The sequence below is a fragment of the Amphibalanus amphitrite genome, unplaced genomic scaffold (assembly GCF_019059575.1).
Source record: "Amphibalanus amphitrite isolate SeventyFive unplaced genomic scaffold, NRLGWU_Aamphi_draft 000261F_arrow, whole genome shotgun sequence".
In the NCBI taxonomy this organism is placed as follows: Eukaryota; Metazoa; Arthropoda; class Thecostraca; order Balanomorpha; family Balanidae; genus Amphibalanus; species Amphibalanus amphitrite.
This window is the reverse complement of record NW_024881756.1, coordinates 580,291-596,866: the sequence shown is the minus strand read 5'-3', so window position 1 is coordinate 596,866 and position 16,576 is coordinate 580,291. Positions and strand designations below refer to the sequence as shown.

Genomic DNA, 16,576 nt, shown 5'->3' with positions numbered 1-16,576 from the left:
CCGCGGCTAACAATTCTGATCGTGTATTGGCCGCTGACATGAAGGGCGTGGCGTGAATGATGAGTACAGGTGAAGACACAGCGGCTGGGGTGGCGCCGGAAAATGCGCATCTGGTCAGGCCGGATCGGACCACGCCGCCGATTACACACATAGTCCATCGGGACCGGACAGCAGCACACGAGCCAACACGGACCCTTTGAGATAACGAGCGGCGTCGCCACACGCACACGGCCGCGTCTGCTTCCGTGACCCAGCGGTAGCGCCGAGCGATCAGCACCGATGTGGCGTCACTCCCGGTCGGTCTGTGACGTCACTTGAACAGCAGACGTGTGATCTCGAGGCGCGGACAGCGGCGAGCAGCCGAAACGTTTTACCAAACGATCGCCTCGGAGCTCCAGGTACGGACACGAAACATCCTTCAACGCGCACACTAACAGTCCTCCGGCCGCGTCCCTAACACAGCGCGGCGACGGTCCTCCGCGAACGACGCACGCGCAGACAGTCTCACATTTCTCTCACAGTCGTCTCACAGTCGTCTCACACAGCTCGCACGTGCACGTTCACACGCCACAGTCTAGCCCTCGTAGTGCGGCGGCAGCTCCACCTATCCCGACCGGCAGCTGTAGCCGACGAGGCTCGCCGTGCGCCGGAGGTGGAGCACGGTAGACAGTACACAGTACAGTCCGACAGACATCCCCCAGGTACGGCCGCTCATCGTCTGTAACACAGGACAGGTAAGATGCGTCAAGGGTGGGAGCATAACTCGGTGGCAGGCCATACCTAGAATTGGGATAGTACCAAACGCACGTCCAGAGCAGAGGCAGGGCAGCTGCTCAACCGTCCGCCAAATCAGTCGCAGGCAGCACGTTCTTTTCGAATGACAAAGTTTCGCACACAGTTTCGCACTTCTGTGCAACAATTATTTGAGAAAATGAGGTAAGGATATCACCCGTCCGTCATTTCTGTCCTCAGGATGCTTAAATCCCTCTCCTCCACATCGCAACCCTCGGTCCGGGCTGGACAGGCACCTTTAGCTCATGCGGGCTGCTCCCTTGGAGCGGCACCACTGCTCCCAGGGGAGTTACACCCGTAGCCGGGTGCAGTGGGTGCCTTGGGGGAGAGGGAAGACTAATTCCTTTCATCCTCTCGGCTCTGAAATGGTCTTGTCAGACCGAAAGGGCCTAACCCAACAAAACAAACAAACAAACAAACAAGCAAACAAAGGTAAATAGAAGTAAATCTGGGAAACGGTGGAGAAGACGTGCATTAACCCGCGCACCGACGGGGGGGGCGGATATCCGCCCCCCCCTGAGGTTTTTCGCGAATAGCGGGAAAACCGCGGCGCGTAGCGCCGCGAAATTTAGTATGACTATTCCCTTATCAATTTTACACATGGTGTGCAAGTTTGAACCTCCTACCTTTCAAGGTCAGGTCACCAGGTCACTTTGAATGACCCAACCTCAAGTCACTTTTTTGCAACTTTGTCACCGTGCCAGAGCTACAGTAGATGTCGGAGGCCTTTGAAAGTCGCAGGATGTTATTAGGTCATTAGTAGCTACAATTTGTATATCTCGGAATTTTGATATCGGTGACCTAAGGTCAGGTCAATTTCGCGACCTCCCCATTATAAGTCAATGGGGGAAAAATCAGCTCCCTGTTTTTACCACTAAAACGGGTCGGAATGGCTCCATATACCATACATGACTTCATATACGATCAACCTTCACTACCTTGAGGTCTGTTTTGCTGTTGGGCAGCTGTGAGGTCATGTGACGTCATCAAAGGTCACCAGAGGTTTTTGGCCAATAACTCCGTACAGGAACAAGATACAGACGCGTGGATGGTCTCATTGTGTTCAGCTCGTCAAGACGCATCGAATGATATACATGATGACCTCGAGGTCACGTGACCTGAGGTCAACCTTTGACCTTGACCTTTCGAGGTCAACATATATATCATTCGATGCGGATTGACGAGAGGATCACGATGATGCCCTTAGTTTGTTCCTATCTTGACTAATTCGAAAGTTATTCGAGAAAAACTCTCTCCATATTTAGCGCCGCCATTTTGACTTTTTCGACCCCTGTGACGTCATCATTGACCTGACCTGAAAATGACCTTAGTAAAAATTGTAGATCTTGACCGTGCGTATCCGATGCCGTTTACCGCTTGTCGCTATCTTGCTTCGTTCTCGAGATCTCAGGGGGGGGGCGGTCATCCGCCCCCCCCCCCCCCCCCCGTCGGTACTAAGTTGGCGCAGACCCCCGTCGGTGCGCGGGTTAAATAACTAAAGCATATTTTTAATTGACCTAATCCTCAATGTAATCTGAATAAAATGACAAATAGCAAAAATTCGGGTATATTCGATCACAGATCTTTGTCAACTTTGTCAACTTTGTCAAAGATCTGTGATCGAATATACCCGAATTTTTGCTATTTGTCATTTTATTCAGATTACATTGAGGATTAGGTCAATTAAAAATATGTTCATAATCATCAATATGATTTTCCTCACTACGCTAAACTCTCTTAAATAACTAAAGCCACGGACAAAATAGAAACAAACGACAGAAAATGACTCGCAAAAATGAGGTGTTCAAAAATTATACAAAAGGACAGTAATGTCTCGTCCTCGACTGTCGACACAACCACCAGCGATTGGGCTGCTCACCTGGCCTTTTTGGACTTGTGCCGGTCCCCGCTGTCATCCCGGCCGCGCTTGCTGCTCGAGCTGAAATGATACAGAAAATCATCATAAAAAGACATTCTTATTATTCCATTATGGAAACGGCAAGAGGAACCTGCTTGGTATCTCATCTGAACGATGATCAAAACTGAGTCGCTACACCAAACAAACACGCTTAGCCGTTGACCCCTCTAGTAACCTATAAAGGTCAATGCGGTTACTATAGAGGCCAATGCGCTTAGCGCCGACACCCACCTCTTGGAGGGAGATTTGTCCTTGCTGCTGGACTTGTGGTGCTTGCTGGGCGACTTGCTGCTGCTGCCGTGCTTGCTGGGCGATTTGTGGTGCTTGTCAGGCGACTTGTGGTGCTTGCTAGACGACTTGCTCTTGCTCGAGCTGCTGTGGTGGCTGGCGCGGTCGCGCTCCTTGCGAGACATGCCCCTGTGCAAAGATGGACGTCAAAAGATGGCTCATTGGTCAGCAGTAAAGGGAAAGTACTGATGTAATGTATTGAGGACACAGCAGTTGCGAATGGTGACTCAAACGATGAACATCGTCAACGAAGCGTGAAATGACGAGCTTACACACATAAATTATGAGCAGCGGTCGAAATGTCCCAAATAACGTTTTGATACGGTAGTGTTTGTACGTCAGTACTTTGTATAATATTATGAAGAGTTTCTGAATAATCAGCCTCCTCTCCGTCCGCCGTCTAGTGTGCTTACGCCTTCTTTTTGGAGGTGTACTCGTCCTCGAACTCGCTGCGCTCGCGGTCGGCCTCGCGCGCCTCCTCCTCCAGCTCGGACCAGTCCTTGCCCGACTCCTCCTCGGATCCCTCCGCTGCAACAGCACACCAGTCGCGAGGTCAGGAACACAGCGTGTAAAACACGCCACTGCCACACAGTAGTGAACGGAACGACATCGGATACCGAGCACTGAGCGATGCCACCTAAAAAGCTGGCTACGAATATGTTTCGATTGAAAAGTAAAAAAGGATTAATTACTACGGCAGTATTTATTAAACTACGAAAAGACATATTAGAATTATCAGTCGCAACCTTAAAACATCTCCAGCAAACTGAAAGTGCCTAATGAGATGAGAATCGGGGTGAGGAGGAGTAGTAGGTATGCCTTACCGTCGGATCCGCCGCCCGACTCCGACATGTCCTCAGAGTATTCGGACTCGGAGTCCTCGTCCGAGTATTCGGACTCCTCGTTCGAGTTGACCTCGTCATCGCTCGGCTGTAGAAAACAGAGAAGAGAAGCGACATCAGCTCAAGAGGGAGGCTTGAGGGAGGGCTATAACGCATAAATACGGCCGGTATACTGACTTAAACAGGATAGAGTGGTCGACAGCAAAATGTCAAAACATATGTACATATTAGCAGGCAGGTAGGTCGGAGCGATAATTAAATAAAATATGAAATGTTTTGCGACACTGAGATTCAAGCGAAGCAAACGGCGATTCACGTCAACGAAACTCCCGTCTTCATATGCCACTTTAATTCACTAAGCTGGTAAATATCGCCCCAATCGCTCCACCATCTAGATCACGTCTTGCACACACATCAACTGGGATCTCGTCCATAGCTCCTTTCCTCCCCGTGACACCCACCTTGAACTCGTCCACCGTTCCTCCCCTCCCCGCTACCCACCTTGAACTCGTCCTCCTCCTCCTCGTCGTCTCCCTCCTCCTCACTGCCAGACTCCGGGTCCAGGAAGCTCCAGCCGCCGTCCTCGAAAAAGCCCTCCGGGTCGTCCACGATCGTCTTCATGATTTTCGTCCAGTTGAGCGACTGGATGCCCTCCGTGTATCGGATGTCGCACGAGCTGTAAGACAAGGCAAGCGCTCAGCTCCCGAAAAGCTTGGCATCCAACGCGTAATATGAAATTAGGGGTGTGTAGTCAGCCAGAGTAAGTCGGCAATTTTCATGCAAAGCCGGGGCCGGCATTAGTGATCAATCACTTGCTGACGATAGCATAGGAAGAAAAACACTTAGATAGCTGACGGCACATGCTTTAACAAAGACTCGGATAGTAGATATCCGTCCAACCACAAACGCTTGGCAAGATTTTCGTGCAGCATGAAATGAACAGCTAATGAGTGATGATTGGAATCAGATAAAGGGAAAAATACTGACTTGAGCCAGTCCTTGACGTGGTCCAGCTGGTTCATGGGCACCGAGTTGATGTGAGACGTCTTCTTCGTGTAGTCCTTGAAGACGAAGACGATGTCGAAGCTCTTCAGGTGGAACTGGACACGCTCGAAGTGCACCAGCTCTATGCTGTCCAGGATGATGACGAATGGCGGCTGCAAAACAAAAGTGGGTGCAGATGAGAAAATAGCTGGGTGTGTCAAGAGCCAGCACTTGACAGCAAGCATTAGCCCACTGACACGAACTTCTTATGGTGACCAGCCAATGTCACAACTCCCAAGACCGTACTCCAGAACTTTTAAACACATCTTTTCCACACACGCGCAGCGAAAACTCCATGACCGGCGAAATGTGAGAACATTGATTGAGCTACTAATTCATCCTAGCCAAGAGCTAAGATCGACTCCCAGAGCCATGTGCTAGTGCAGCACCCGACTCACGTTTACATATAACCTGTCAGTCGAGAGAGCGACCAACTCCCGGTATAATCTAAGCCCCTCCCTTCTCCCTCGCCAGTCGATAGAGCGGCCAACTCACCCAGTCAATGAGCGAGACGAGCGCGTTGGAGGTGGGCTGCAGCAGTACCGTGGACCGGAACGGCGCGCCGAAGAAGCCCAGGTCCCGGAACGGCGTGTCAAAGTCCACCTTGCCCTTTGTCATCGCCTCTACCTGAGATGAACAGCACGTGCAGTGGTGATGGAGTGAAACAGGGATGACTGAACAGTGATGGTAACGGTTTAATTGCATTACGGCTGCAGACTGCAGAGCTAGTCAAATGTTCAATCAGCAGTAACAAATAACTTCCGTGGAAATTTTCTAAAAGTACATACTATGTAATGGGTCTGATGGAGTCGAACGCCATTGACGAAAAAACAACACCAAACTTCAACAGAAAAAGTAGGCACTCGTTCCACGTCTTTGACGAAGTAAAATTATAGCAACATCTGCAGCTCACCAAGTGACTGAGTTCAAAGACCTTCCAAAACCGGAGGCGCCGTTCATTTAACTAGCCCCTAAAATCGTCCTTCGCTCCCATCGGACGCACCTTTTCGGTGAAGTTTTTGAAGGCGGACTTCAGTTTGTGTCGCAGCTCGCGCTCGGCCTGTTCGGCAGCCATGTCGTCTCGGTCGTGCATGTGCTGGTGTTTTCCCAGGTCGGTGGTGATCTCTCCCACCTCCGTGTAGAACTGCACGTCCAGCTGCTTCTTCTTGCCGAACATGATGGCGTTCTGCAGGGCAGACGGGCGGGGATCTCAGCATGGTCAGTTGCCGAACAGGTGTTCCAAGGAACAGACATGGCAGTAGAACCCATACCTTGCTGCTAGTACAAACCGCTCAAGCAAATATCTGAGGCAAGGCACTTTCTCTAAAAAGAAAACCTAACAAGCTTCAACTTCTTTCGACATCCGGATGACAGTGTCGTCACTATCACGATCAAATCATGCCCAGTGAGGTCCCGACCTCCCACTGCCTGGTCCTGACTTGAGGCCAGGAACCAGACGATCTGGTTCCCATCTTGAGTCACCCTCCGGCCTTGATACTGACCTTGAGATGGAAGTGCAGCAGGATGATCATCTCGCTGTCGCACGGCTGGAAGAAGGCAGCCCGGATGTTGTTGTACAGCACGTCAACCTTGTCGCCGCGGATGGACGTGTAGCGGAAACCGTTCGAGTGTGCCTCCAGCGAGCCTGCAACGGAGAGGGGAGGTTTTGCAAACTTAAACCACGTTACTACATACGGCGACCTTATACGAAACAAGGTTACAGAACTTAGACCAACGGACTACATACAGTCGTGTAACGTGGATGGCATGTCATACGCTGTGATGATGACAGACGCTTCCACTTCCACTCCACTCCCCCTGCCAACTCTCACTCACCCGTCATGCGCTTCTGGACGATGGTGGGCCGCATGTAGAGATCCTTCAGCTTGGGGTTGCCCTTGTTGGCAGACACAATGAGCGTGTCCTGCTGCACCAGGTCCGACTTGATCTTCTCCTCGGCCTCGCGCGTCTTGAACTTCTTCTGCACCTCCTTGATGAGCCGGAAGGCGGTGTTGAGGTTGGAGGAGGGCGCCGACAGCTCACCCGGCTCCTTCTTGTTCGTGGCGCGGAACGTGCTGAGGACACGCGGGAGAACGGCAGTTAGAAATGGACGGTATAGATTAAAAGAAAATAACAAGAGGAGAGTGTCATCGTGAGAAAGATATTGTCTAAGGTCATGAAACTGAAATAATCGATATGGAACACTTGAGAATTAAATGACAAATGCCAGATTCAAGAGTCATGATAAAAACTTAAGATGTCAGTGGCAATAAATCTCGTACAGATTCCAGCCACTCGAGACACTTGACAGGCTATACATATAACTATTTTGATCAGCGAATTGTTTCATTTAATTCCTTCAGCAGACCTTCCAGTCCGATACTCACACTTCCTTGAGGAAGACGGCCTCCGGGTTGGGGTACTGCATGTTCTCCTTGCCCATGGCCGAGCCGGGACAGAAGAAGTTGATTCGCAGGTAGGTGTAGTCGCCCTCCACTGACTGGGAGATGTTCTTCACGGTGGCAATGTGGAACGGCGTCGGGATGCCGTACACCGGCAGAATGATCGTCTCGTACTTCTTGTCTGCGGAGGAAAGGTGGTGATGGTGTGATGCAGGGGTGTTGCGGCGCATGGGCCGCATTATTTATCGGCGCCCAATGCGGGTAGCCAGCTGGGTTCGATCAGTCACCAGAGCATCGACAGACGGGGCATATTATTTTATACTCAGGGAGTGAGGGCATGATTAGCGAGAGCGGTTGAGGGACGAGTTCAGTTAAAGGGACCCTCCCACCTTCAAAAAAGTTAATGAATTGGCATGAAAGTGGTGTCGCTCGGTTCAGAAAGAGCGAAAACGAATATTTACCAAATTTCATCAAAAAATATTCACCGGTTTTCAAGATATTAGACTTTTACTTTTGTTTACTTTTGGGATCTCCGCTGTTCCTAGCGACTTTATTTGAAAGTGCGGCACTTGTTGCGCGCAAAGCGGCATATACCACCGCGTGCTACCAAACGTTTTAGTAGAAGATTCAAAATCGTTAGATCTGCACTGACGTCACAAATTCTAAGTGGGCATTCCAATGCATTAGCCCCTTAGAATCCGAAAACTGCAAGTTTGAAATTCCATATCTCCGAATTAAAGCATTTTTCGATGTTGTGAGTGCCCAAACCGGCATTTTCAGGCCATGGCCACCAATTTGACTATCTCAACTCAAAACTAATGTTAAGGTGGGATGGTCACATTAAACTAGGACATTGACCACCAAATACACATATTTTCCCGGAGCATCACTGAGAGCATTCCCAGATCGCGTACTTTGACTCGAGCCACGAAATGACAACGCAACACCAACAAATGACGTCCAAAGCTGATCCAAGGCAAGCCACACCAATTTATCCTGACGAATGACCCCAACACTGCTCAACCACACCACCCACCACCTAACCATGCAGTACGCGCTCATCAGGCCACTCACCGACGAAGATTCTGTTCTCCTTGATCTCTGGCTCTCGCGGCACCTCGCTCGTCTTGCGGTAGGAGATTTCGCTCTTTTTCTTCTTTTCCTGCACCTTGAAGCCCTTGCCCTCGGCGATCCTCTCGAGAGCCTCCTTATTGAGCTGATCGGCCAGCTCCTTCTGGTGCTGTCGGCGCTTCTCCTCCGCCGTCTGGTCTTGCTGTTTACAGAGACGCAGCGGGATGGGTCGGTGAATCGGTGAATCGGTGGGCGGTGGTCTCATTGGGTAATTTAAGAGTGATCCTGTGACCGCTTTGACGACAAAATAGTTGAAAGAGTGATGATGTGATGGGGGCCAGATTGATATTTTCACTTTGTTGTACGAGCAGAAACTAGAACACTCATCCGCTAGAATACTCATGTTTGATTACTCAACTGGATCCGGAGCAGTAAAAAGGATTACGGCTCAGCATTCCTGCCATTTAATACTTCGCCTGTCCGCAGAACCCCGGTGGCAGCACCCAGCTGTGCTCCCACCCGATCGGGACCACTCACGCGCAGTTTGTTCTCAATGACCGCCGATCGTTTGCCGCGGCCGAACATCTCGGGCTTGGCCTCCTCGACGGGCCGCTCCGGCTCCTCTTCGTCCTCCTCATCCTCGTCCTTGAGGAAAATACCGATGTTCTTCACCTTCTTCTTGCTGATGGTGAGCACGCTGGCCGGTCCCGACTGTAACAGAGACGGCATCAGTGACAAGGACGTTTGGACTGTGTCCTCTGTTTACAAACTCTTCGCAGTAAACCAACCAAGTCCGTCTGCACATTCAAGAAGGCGAACTCAGAAGTTAGAAGAGTTGCTATAAAATGAACATCTTCCAGTGACTTCCACGATATTATTTTACAATTGGTCAGGAACTGTTAAACAAATTCAGTCAGAAGCTGAGTCGCATTATTGTCAGAAGTTGCCAGAAGCGTCCATCGCGTCGGCTATTCATCACGACCAGCTATTATCTAATAGTTACGTCCCACGTGCACGAAAAAAAGTCGCAGCAGTGGGTATAAGGCGACAATTTTGTTAAAAGTCCAGCATAGAACATAATCCCTACCACCGTTACCAACATATTCTGCTCACCTCCTGGACGACGACCGTGTCGCCGAGGAAGAGGCTGTACTTGCTGAACTTGGCGTCGTCCGAGTCCTTGTTGGCCAGATCGGAGAAGCCCACAGCCACGTTGAACACCATGCCCTTCTTCATCGGGGTGGTGTTCTTTGAACTGATCACCAAAGAGCCCTCACGGAATTCGATCCCCGTCGCGAACCTGGCGAAGAAGGCATACTAAGCATGAACAATGGCACTCAACATCGGGTTGGTTCGATCAACCACCGCACAGTGGTGCAGTTATGTTACATGATTCGCATTCGTGGAGCCCGCAGATACGGTGGTGTGCTTCGTACGCATCTCCGTACGTTAAAACGATGTGACCATAATTATAATCAAGTGAAGGACGGTTACATAAAACATTTAATCGCAAATGACCATGTCACAATAAAAGTGAGGTTTGAATCCAACCACAAAAACATCATATTCCTAGCACCAGAACGTGTTTATGCCATCATCTCCGCGATTCGACTCTCACCCGAGCGTTTTGGTGAGTTTGTCCACCAGCTCTGGCCGCTCCTTCTTCACAAAGGCCACCGTCTGGTCGTAGGCCTCGTTGATGCGTTTTCCGGGCACGAGCTGGGCGAGCAGGTGCTCCTCCACCGACAGCAGGAAGCTGTAGTTGTCCTGGATCTTCTGCGTCGGGTTCACCAGCAGCGTGCGGACGATGTTAGAGCAGTACGACTTGTAGCGCGCGCCCAGTGAGCAGATGATGGCACCAAAGTGCAGCACGTTCTTGTCACTGGTGAAAAACGGTGAGGTCAGATACGCAGATAGAACAAAGATTGCCGCTAGGAACGGTGAATAAAAATGATTGACATTGTAGACATTTTGTTCGTCGTTTATACAGGCCAAAAATCAAAGAAATTAGCAGCATAATATGTAAAAAATCAAAACAAACTATCCTTATTTCGGACAAATATCGTATACGACCAAAGTTTAGTAGCTTAACCCAAATTTAGCATTCGTAGGTCAGCGACTGCGAATGCTAGTGTAACCCGCTCAGTGTAACCAGAGACAAAACCGGGCTACCCCGCGCGGCGCGGGCAGTGCAGCGTACCTGACCACGGAGAACTTGAGACTGTAGTTGCCGCCGCTCTGGATGATGGCCGGGTAGCAGCTCTCCACATGGTTCACGTCCACGCTGCTCGGGATGTACTTTTTGTTGGTGAGCGCCTTCTCCACCTCCTCGGCCAGCTTGGCGTGACGGACTTTCTGCCGACCACAGACGGCGGGCCCGGTCAGTCATAAAAGACGCTTTACATGAAAATATAAAGTCACTCAGCAAAAAAAAAAACTTGTGGTTTGTGAAAATGTTGAAATCTGCATATAAATGTTTCAACTCCACAGTCCAAGCTACCAGTCAAAGATAAAGCATCTCACAGTCATCCTTACCACTGGCATGAATCGTCGAATGCGTAACTTTTTCACGATGGTTGAACTGTCATTTATGTCCGGACATTTTAAATAGGACAATTTACGAGCAAAGTCACCTTGGAAAGTCTTTTAGCACAACCATTCATAGATAGCAGCATATCCTGATTGCAGATCTGGTGGATCTTACATAACCCAAAGCTTTGGCATTTTTTCTTGACAGTCAGCTCAACAGCATAAATCCACTGAGTGGGTGGATCACTGATCTCTAGCGACTTTTACACGTCAGTTCGGCTGTGATCGGATTCACTGGCTGCAACCGTACCTTATCAGCATCGATGATCTCCATCACCTGGTCCTTCAGGTACTTCCCAAACACGTCCACGGTGATGTCACAGGCACGCTTGATGATCTTCAGCTCAGACTCCTCCTTCATCGACATGATGAATGCCATCGTGGCACTGACATCAATCTGAAATAGAGATGGTTGTAAACCAACTGCATTAATTATAGCATACCAAATTTGTGCACTTATCAGCATTCAGCATCCATGTTTTATGAACACAAAAAAAAAACAGCGCATCAACAGTAGACACCAAAACAACACTCACGGTTTCAAAGTTGGCTTCTTTCAGAGCAGCCCTCCAACCTTCATTGAATTCTCCAGGAAACTTGTCCTTGGAGTAAACTCCAATCACTTTGCCTTTCTTACTTCCCCTGATGGCATCTAGCAGCTTGGAGAAGTTTGCTTTATCTTTATCCGTCTGAAACACATGAACAGAATTCAATGTGCGTCAGACATTCCAAGACACAACAAAAATGAAAATTGATTGTTACAGCTTGACAACACATTAACTCTCCATGGAGGGTTTCAATACAACAATGTAGGTAGAGAATGAGATTAAGATAAAAAAGTGCACAAGGATGGTGTAAGAGAAAATAGAATGAAATAAATGTGTTGAAATAGAGGGAAAATGACACTCATTGAAGAATAGCAACAAACAGCAAAGTTACAACACATTGGACAACAATATAGGTAGGTACCTTGTCCCTGACAAGCAGCTTGACAGGAGGGAGTGAACTGTTCTCATCCTTGCTGTTTTCTAGCTTCTTGAGGAACTCAATTTTCTTCTTGCTGGCCAGGAAGTAGATGGCCTGGTCACACATGACCATGACAGTGTCTGTGAGTTCATAGCCGAGCAGCCAGGTCTGAGTGGCCGTGGACTTCGTGTACACTACATCTTCATCTGCTCCCACTGCAGTGACCAGTGCATCCATCTTGCCAAAGCCATCTTCATTGTTTTGCACATTCTGAAACAAAAACAGTAGGTACATGAGGTAAGTATTAACCAAATTACAAGGTGAGCATTGCAATAAACCTGAACATATAACTACACCTTTTTACGGCCAAATATAGAAATAGTGCACACAGTTCAGAAATAGTGCAACCATTTCGACAGTTCGGCATAGTGCACCGCTTCTTGGGCCGAGTGCATGAAATTCAGTAATAGTGCACACGGCTCCGAAACAGTGCAAGCAATTTAAAAGAGAATGCATTCATTTTCAGTAGTTGCGATTTCAGTTTCGCCAGAGTGCATTGCTTCGTCATATGCATTGGTATTCGGCGTACCGCAAAGCAATTTAGTTAACCTTCAAGCGAATTCGGTGCCCCATCTAGAAAATATTTTTGACAATGCTCTTGCTGTTCATCAAGTGTTGCGTGGTGCCGTTCAAACAAGCTGCTAATGAAAATTTACTAAATTATTGAAATTTTACTGCTAATAAAAATTAATGAGATTTTAATGAATGTAATGAAAAGGCCCAATTTAGGCGGCAGTGCACACATTTCAAAAATAGTGCAGGCGATTTCGACAGTACGGCATAGTGCATTGATATATTGAATCGCGGCACGATATTCGCCATATTGCAGCCATTTCGTCATAGTGCAGGTTTAAAGTGACCCAGGTTCAGGCATATTAGACAAATCGCACATTATTCGTCAGATCGTTTCAATGTCGGGGTCCCGCATGTAATTTAGGCACTGTTCAGTAACACGGCATTGCATAAATAAGTAATAACAATTTTTATTTGACATTTCACGCTACCTGAGCCTCCAATGACACTCGTAGTCAGTCAGCAACACAAAAAAGTCAATTAGCCAGCTGCACTGCTAAAGGTACAGGGTATTTAATGTTTCATCTGGGTACCTTAGCTTCAATCATATAAGACATAGTGCACATAATTCGTCGGGTGCTTTTATATTCGGCATGAGCAATATTTTTCGGCTTTGTTCAATGAAATTCGCCATGATGCTGAAAGGCGATAACAAGAATCCATAGCATTTCTGATCTTTTTGAACCAGCAACGAAATTATGCACCCGATTCAGAAGCCCTGAATGCCAGGTGACCGCCACTTGACCGTGTCACCGAGTTCTTAGAGCGAGACTAAAGATAAGTTAATTCCTGAGAGCTGAAACTGCATTTGAGCAGGTTTTTGACCAGAGGGGTGTTCACGGGCACCGCACACTGCTGCGTGCGCTGTGTGCGGTGCGTCCAGCAGGCGTGGGGGTAGGGGATGGGTAGGCGGCTCTGACGTCACGGCTGCGTGCGGTGGACGGTCCGCTGTGGCCAGTCCCGACCGGCCACAGCGATCGCTGTGTGCGGTGACGGAAGGCTGACGTAGGGACGCAGTGGGCGGAGCTTGGAGGCTGTGTGCGGTCCGACCGCACACAGGGCCCGTGAACAGCCCTCAGGATTCACGCTACTCTTGACAGACAGATAGGGGCTTTCAAAAATATTTTCCCAATCCAGCAGCGAATTCACTTGAACATCGCCTAAATCGCTTTGCTGGACGCCGACTATCAGGCCACATGACGAAACCGTGCACTATGACGAAATTAAACCTACGTCTCATTGAATTTGAACGCACCATCTTCTAAATTGATTGCTCTTCATTTGAAACGTGTGCACTATTACCGAATATCATGCACTTGGCCGAACTAGAGGTGCACTATATGCCGAACTGTCGAAATCGGTTGCACTATTACTGAACTGTGTTCACTATTTCTATATTTGGCCGTAAAAAGATGTAGCGCATTTCACGTTCACGTGACATCCCACATTCTTCATTAGCTCCAGAGCTTTGCTGAGGGCTTAATTTGTGTAGGAAGGTGAGATTTGTTTACATAATCGCTTATTTATACCGTGCTGGATTTATTTGAACGTTGCCGTAAGCACATGCCGTATGTCGAAATTGAATAAACCTGACGAATTATTATTTGCACTAAGTCCAATATGTCTGAACCTGAGCCACTTTTAACTGCACTATGACGGAGTGGGGTGCACAATGACGAATATCGTGCCGCGATTCAATATATGAAGGCACTATGCCGAACCGTCGAAATCACCTGCACTATTACTGAAATGTGTGCACTTCCGCCTAAATTGGGCGTAAAAAGGTGTAGTTCATATCAACTATACTCATAACTCAAGTTCCCTCTAACCTGGTTAGGTTTGGTAAGGTTAGGAAAGACTATTTTGATCAAAAGTGTCATACAAGAGATGTGCAGACAAGGATGTGTGCAATGAAACAATGGCAGGTGAAGATCTATTGTGGATTTGACTTCAGTCGGGCGCACTAGGGTAATTCCGTTCCATATACCTATAGAAACGTTTCTATATTTGGAAACGTTTCTATATTTGAAATGTTTTTTGTTCCATATATAGAAACGCTCGTTCCATAAATAGAAACGCCAACCTTCCGGACCATTTATTTTAAAGCAAGATGCGTTATATAACTTTCTAGATGGTGGAATGCCATCTAGTGGCAACAAGGAAGCACTCAGGTGAAAATGACACGTCAATTTCGCCAAAACTTAAAACGTCTATTTAGCCCAAATTAGCCAATATTCTGTCAAAAATCAGCCCAAATCGGGTTCTGGACGTCATATTTAAAGGGAAACCTTAATGGAAGTTTTTCTCTTATTCGCAATTTCTTCTACATTTTACACAAACCGGAAATCAAATCGTCATCATTACCAAGGGCCACCATGGATTTCTTCGGGCCTCCTTGCGATTATAAACTCAAATGTTGGCTTGTCACTGGTGGTAACCGTTTTGTGCGAAATTTCGCCAGAGCTTGCGAAGATCGTCAAACAGGTGAGCGTGCACCTACCGTTTCCAAATATAGAAACGCAGCGTTTCCATATTTGGAACAAGCGTTTCTATATATGGAACATCGTTTCCAAATATAGAAACGTTTCTATATATGGAACGAAATTACCCTAGTGCGCCCGACTGACTTGGATTGAAATAACTTTGAAGCAATGCAAGGTGCAAGGGTGTGCTATGATCCAATTGGCTTTATTTCATCTTTAACATGCAATAAAAACCTATATTATAGAGGCCTGATCAGGGCCATATAAACCAGATTCAGCAGGTAAAATATTTATGACAATGTTTGCAAAGTCATCGAGGTCAAGGCTCAAACATATCTTTTCCGCAAGCTTTCTCCTTTTTAAAATTATCTTACTGAGGTGGCTCAAATGGAGAAAAGGGAAGAACATTGATTGATAGTGGAGATTGGACTAGCTATGTTCGGATTGATCACTTACACTGCTTTTATTTACTACGGTTCCACCAAATGACGTTCCCGGCAGGTTATTATCGTAAAATCAAGACCACCTACACACATTCCTTTTCCCTATAATAATTTATGTTTAGTCAGCTTAGTAGCATTTCCAAATCAGTTAAACATTACCTTCCATCCTGTATAAATTCTTCCCGCACGTCGATAAAAGGCTTCCTTGTCAACAGAAGCACTCATTTTGTCTCAAAATTGAACTTCCACTGATCACAATTTTAAATAATTCTTAGCGAACCAATCGTGGCAGAAACAAGCAAACTTCTGTATGTGAAGTTCGTGGTGATTTATAGCTACCACATAGTGTCTTGAATCACATGTAAATTACAAAAAATAGACGGCGAACAGTAGACACGCAAAACGTGGGTCACTCTCGCGCGCTATTTTCCGAAATGTTGTATTTCGAAGGTTTGGATTCTGGCGCAGCGGTTACAATTCATTATAAGAAGCGACAGCTAAATAATTACAGCTGCATGCGCTGCATACAATCATGTTCATCCCTTGCAATTCAAAGGCAGGGAATAGTAGCAAAGGTAAAAAACGTTGAAATTTATGCAAACAAATGTGTTGCAAACTTTCTCTTTAACGCCTGTTAACTCATTCATTTGGTTAAGTGTCACGTATCACCGACAGGCAGCTACTAACCATCCGTCGAAGAGCCGATCCGAACCATGTTCGCATAGGCCGTAACAAATCTGGCAAAATATTCAATAAGATTCAGCAAATAATTCACATTCATACCTTCACCAAGGTCAAATGAAAGGTTAGATCATGTGGTTATCAGAGGTCAGCTTTGCCCGCTTTTGAAGTTTTTTGTATGTGTTATTTTGATTTGGTTCATAGCTCGAGTGAACCTGTGAACGTAGAGAAAAAAGCTTCAACAATCAGTTTTTCCACTATAACATATCACACAAGTTTTGTGTTACATTGCTGCCATCAGCAGTGTGCTCCCGTCGATAGGCGTCGCCGCGTCCGTTACATTGACAACGTAAGCTCTAAGTTCATGGCCTGACTAAACATATCTACTGTGTTTTAATTGCTCATTTTATTGATTATTGTTTGA

General features: G+C 47.3%; 1 protein-coding gene across 1 annotated transcript; it reads right to left on the bottom strand.

Moving 5' to 3' along the window:
* Positions 1-7: 7 nt before the first annotated feature.
* LOC122386738 (FACT complex subunit SPT16-like) lies at positions 8-16,131 on the bottom strand. Its single transcript, XM_043376252.1, has 21 exons — positions 15,631-16,131; positions 11,916-12,182; positions 11,483-11,635; positions 11,197-11,343; positions 10,558-10,712; positions 9,976-10,239; positions 9,471-9,657; positions 8,895-9,068; positions 8,361-8,559; positions 7,272-7,467; positions 6,721-6,959; positions 6,387-6,529; positions 5,888-6,070; positions 5,380-5,511; positions 4,828-4,997; positions 4,342-4,516; positions 3,823-3,928; positions 3,412-3,526; positions 2,942-3,127; positions 2,672-2,731; positions 8-718 (listed from the first exon to the last, which is right to left on the bottom strand). The coding sequence occupies exons 1-21, from the start codon at positions 15,694-15,696 to the stop codon at positions 712-714; spliced, it is 3,324 nt and encodes a 1,107-aa protein (XP_043232187.1). The 5' UTR covers positions 15,697-16,131; the 3' UTR covers positions 8-711.
* Positions 16,132-16,576: the final 445 nt, after the last annotated feature.

Bases quoted from the DNA above. Each gene is read 5' to 3' on its own strand.
- LOC122386738 (XM_043376252.1), bottom strand. From the start codon at position 15,696: ATGAGTGCTTCTGTTGACAAGGAAGCCTTTTATCGACGTGCGGGAAGA. The intron at 10,240-10,557 runs GTACGCTGCACT...GTTTTTCACCAG, and splicing joins CTCAAGTTCTCCGTGGTCAG to TGACAAGAACGTGCTGCACT. The intron at 6,960-7,271 runs GTGAGTATCGGA...GCGTGTCCTCAG, and splicing joins GCCGTCTTCCTCAAGGAAGT to CACGTTCCGCGCCACGAACA.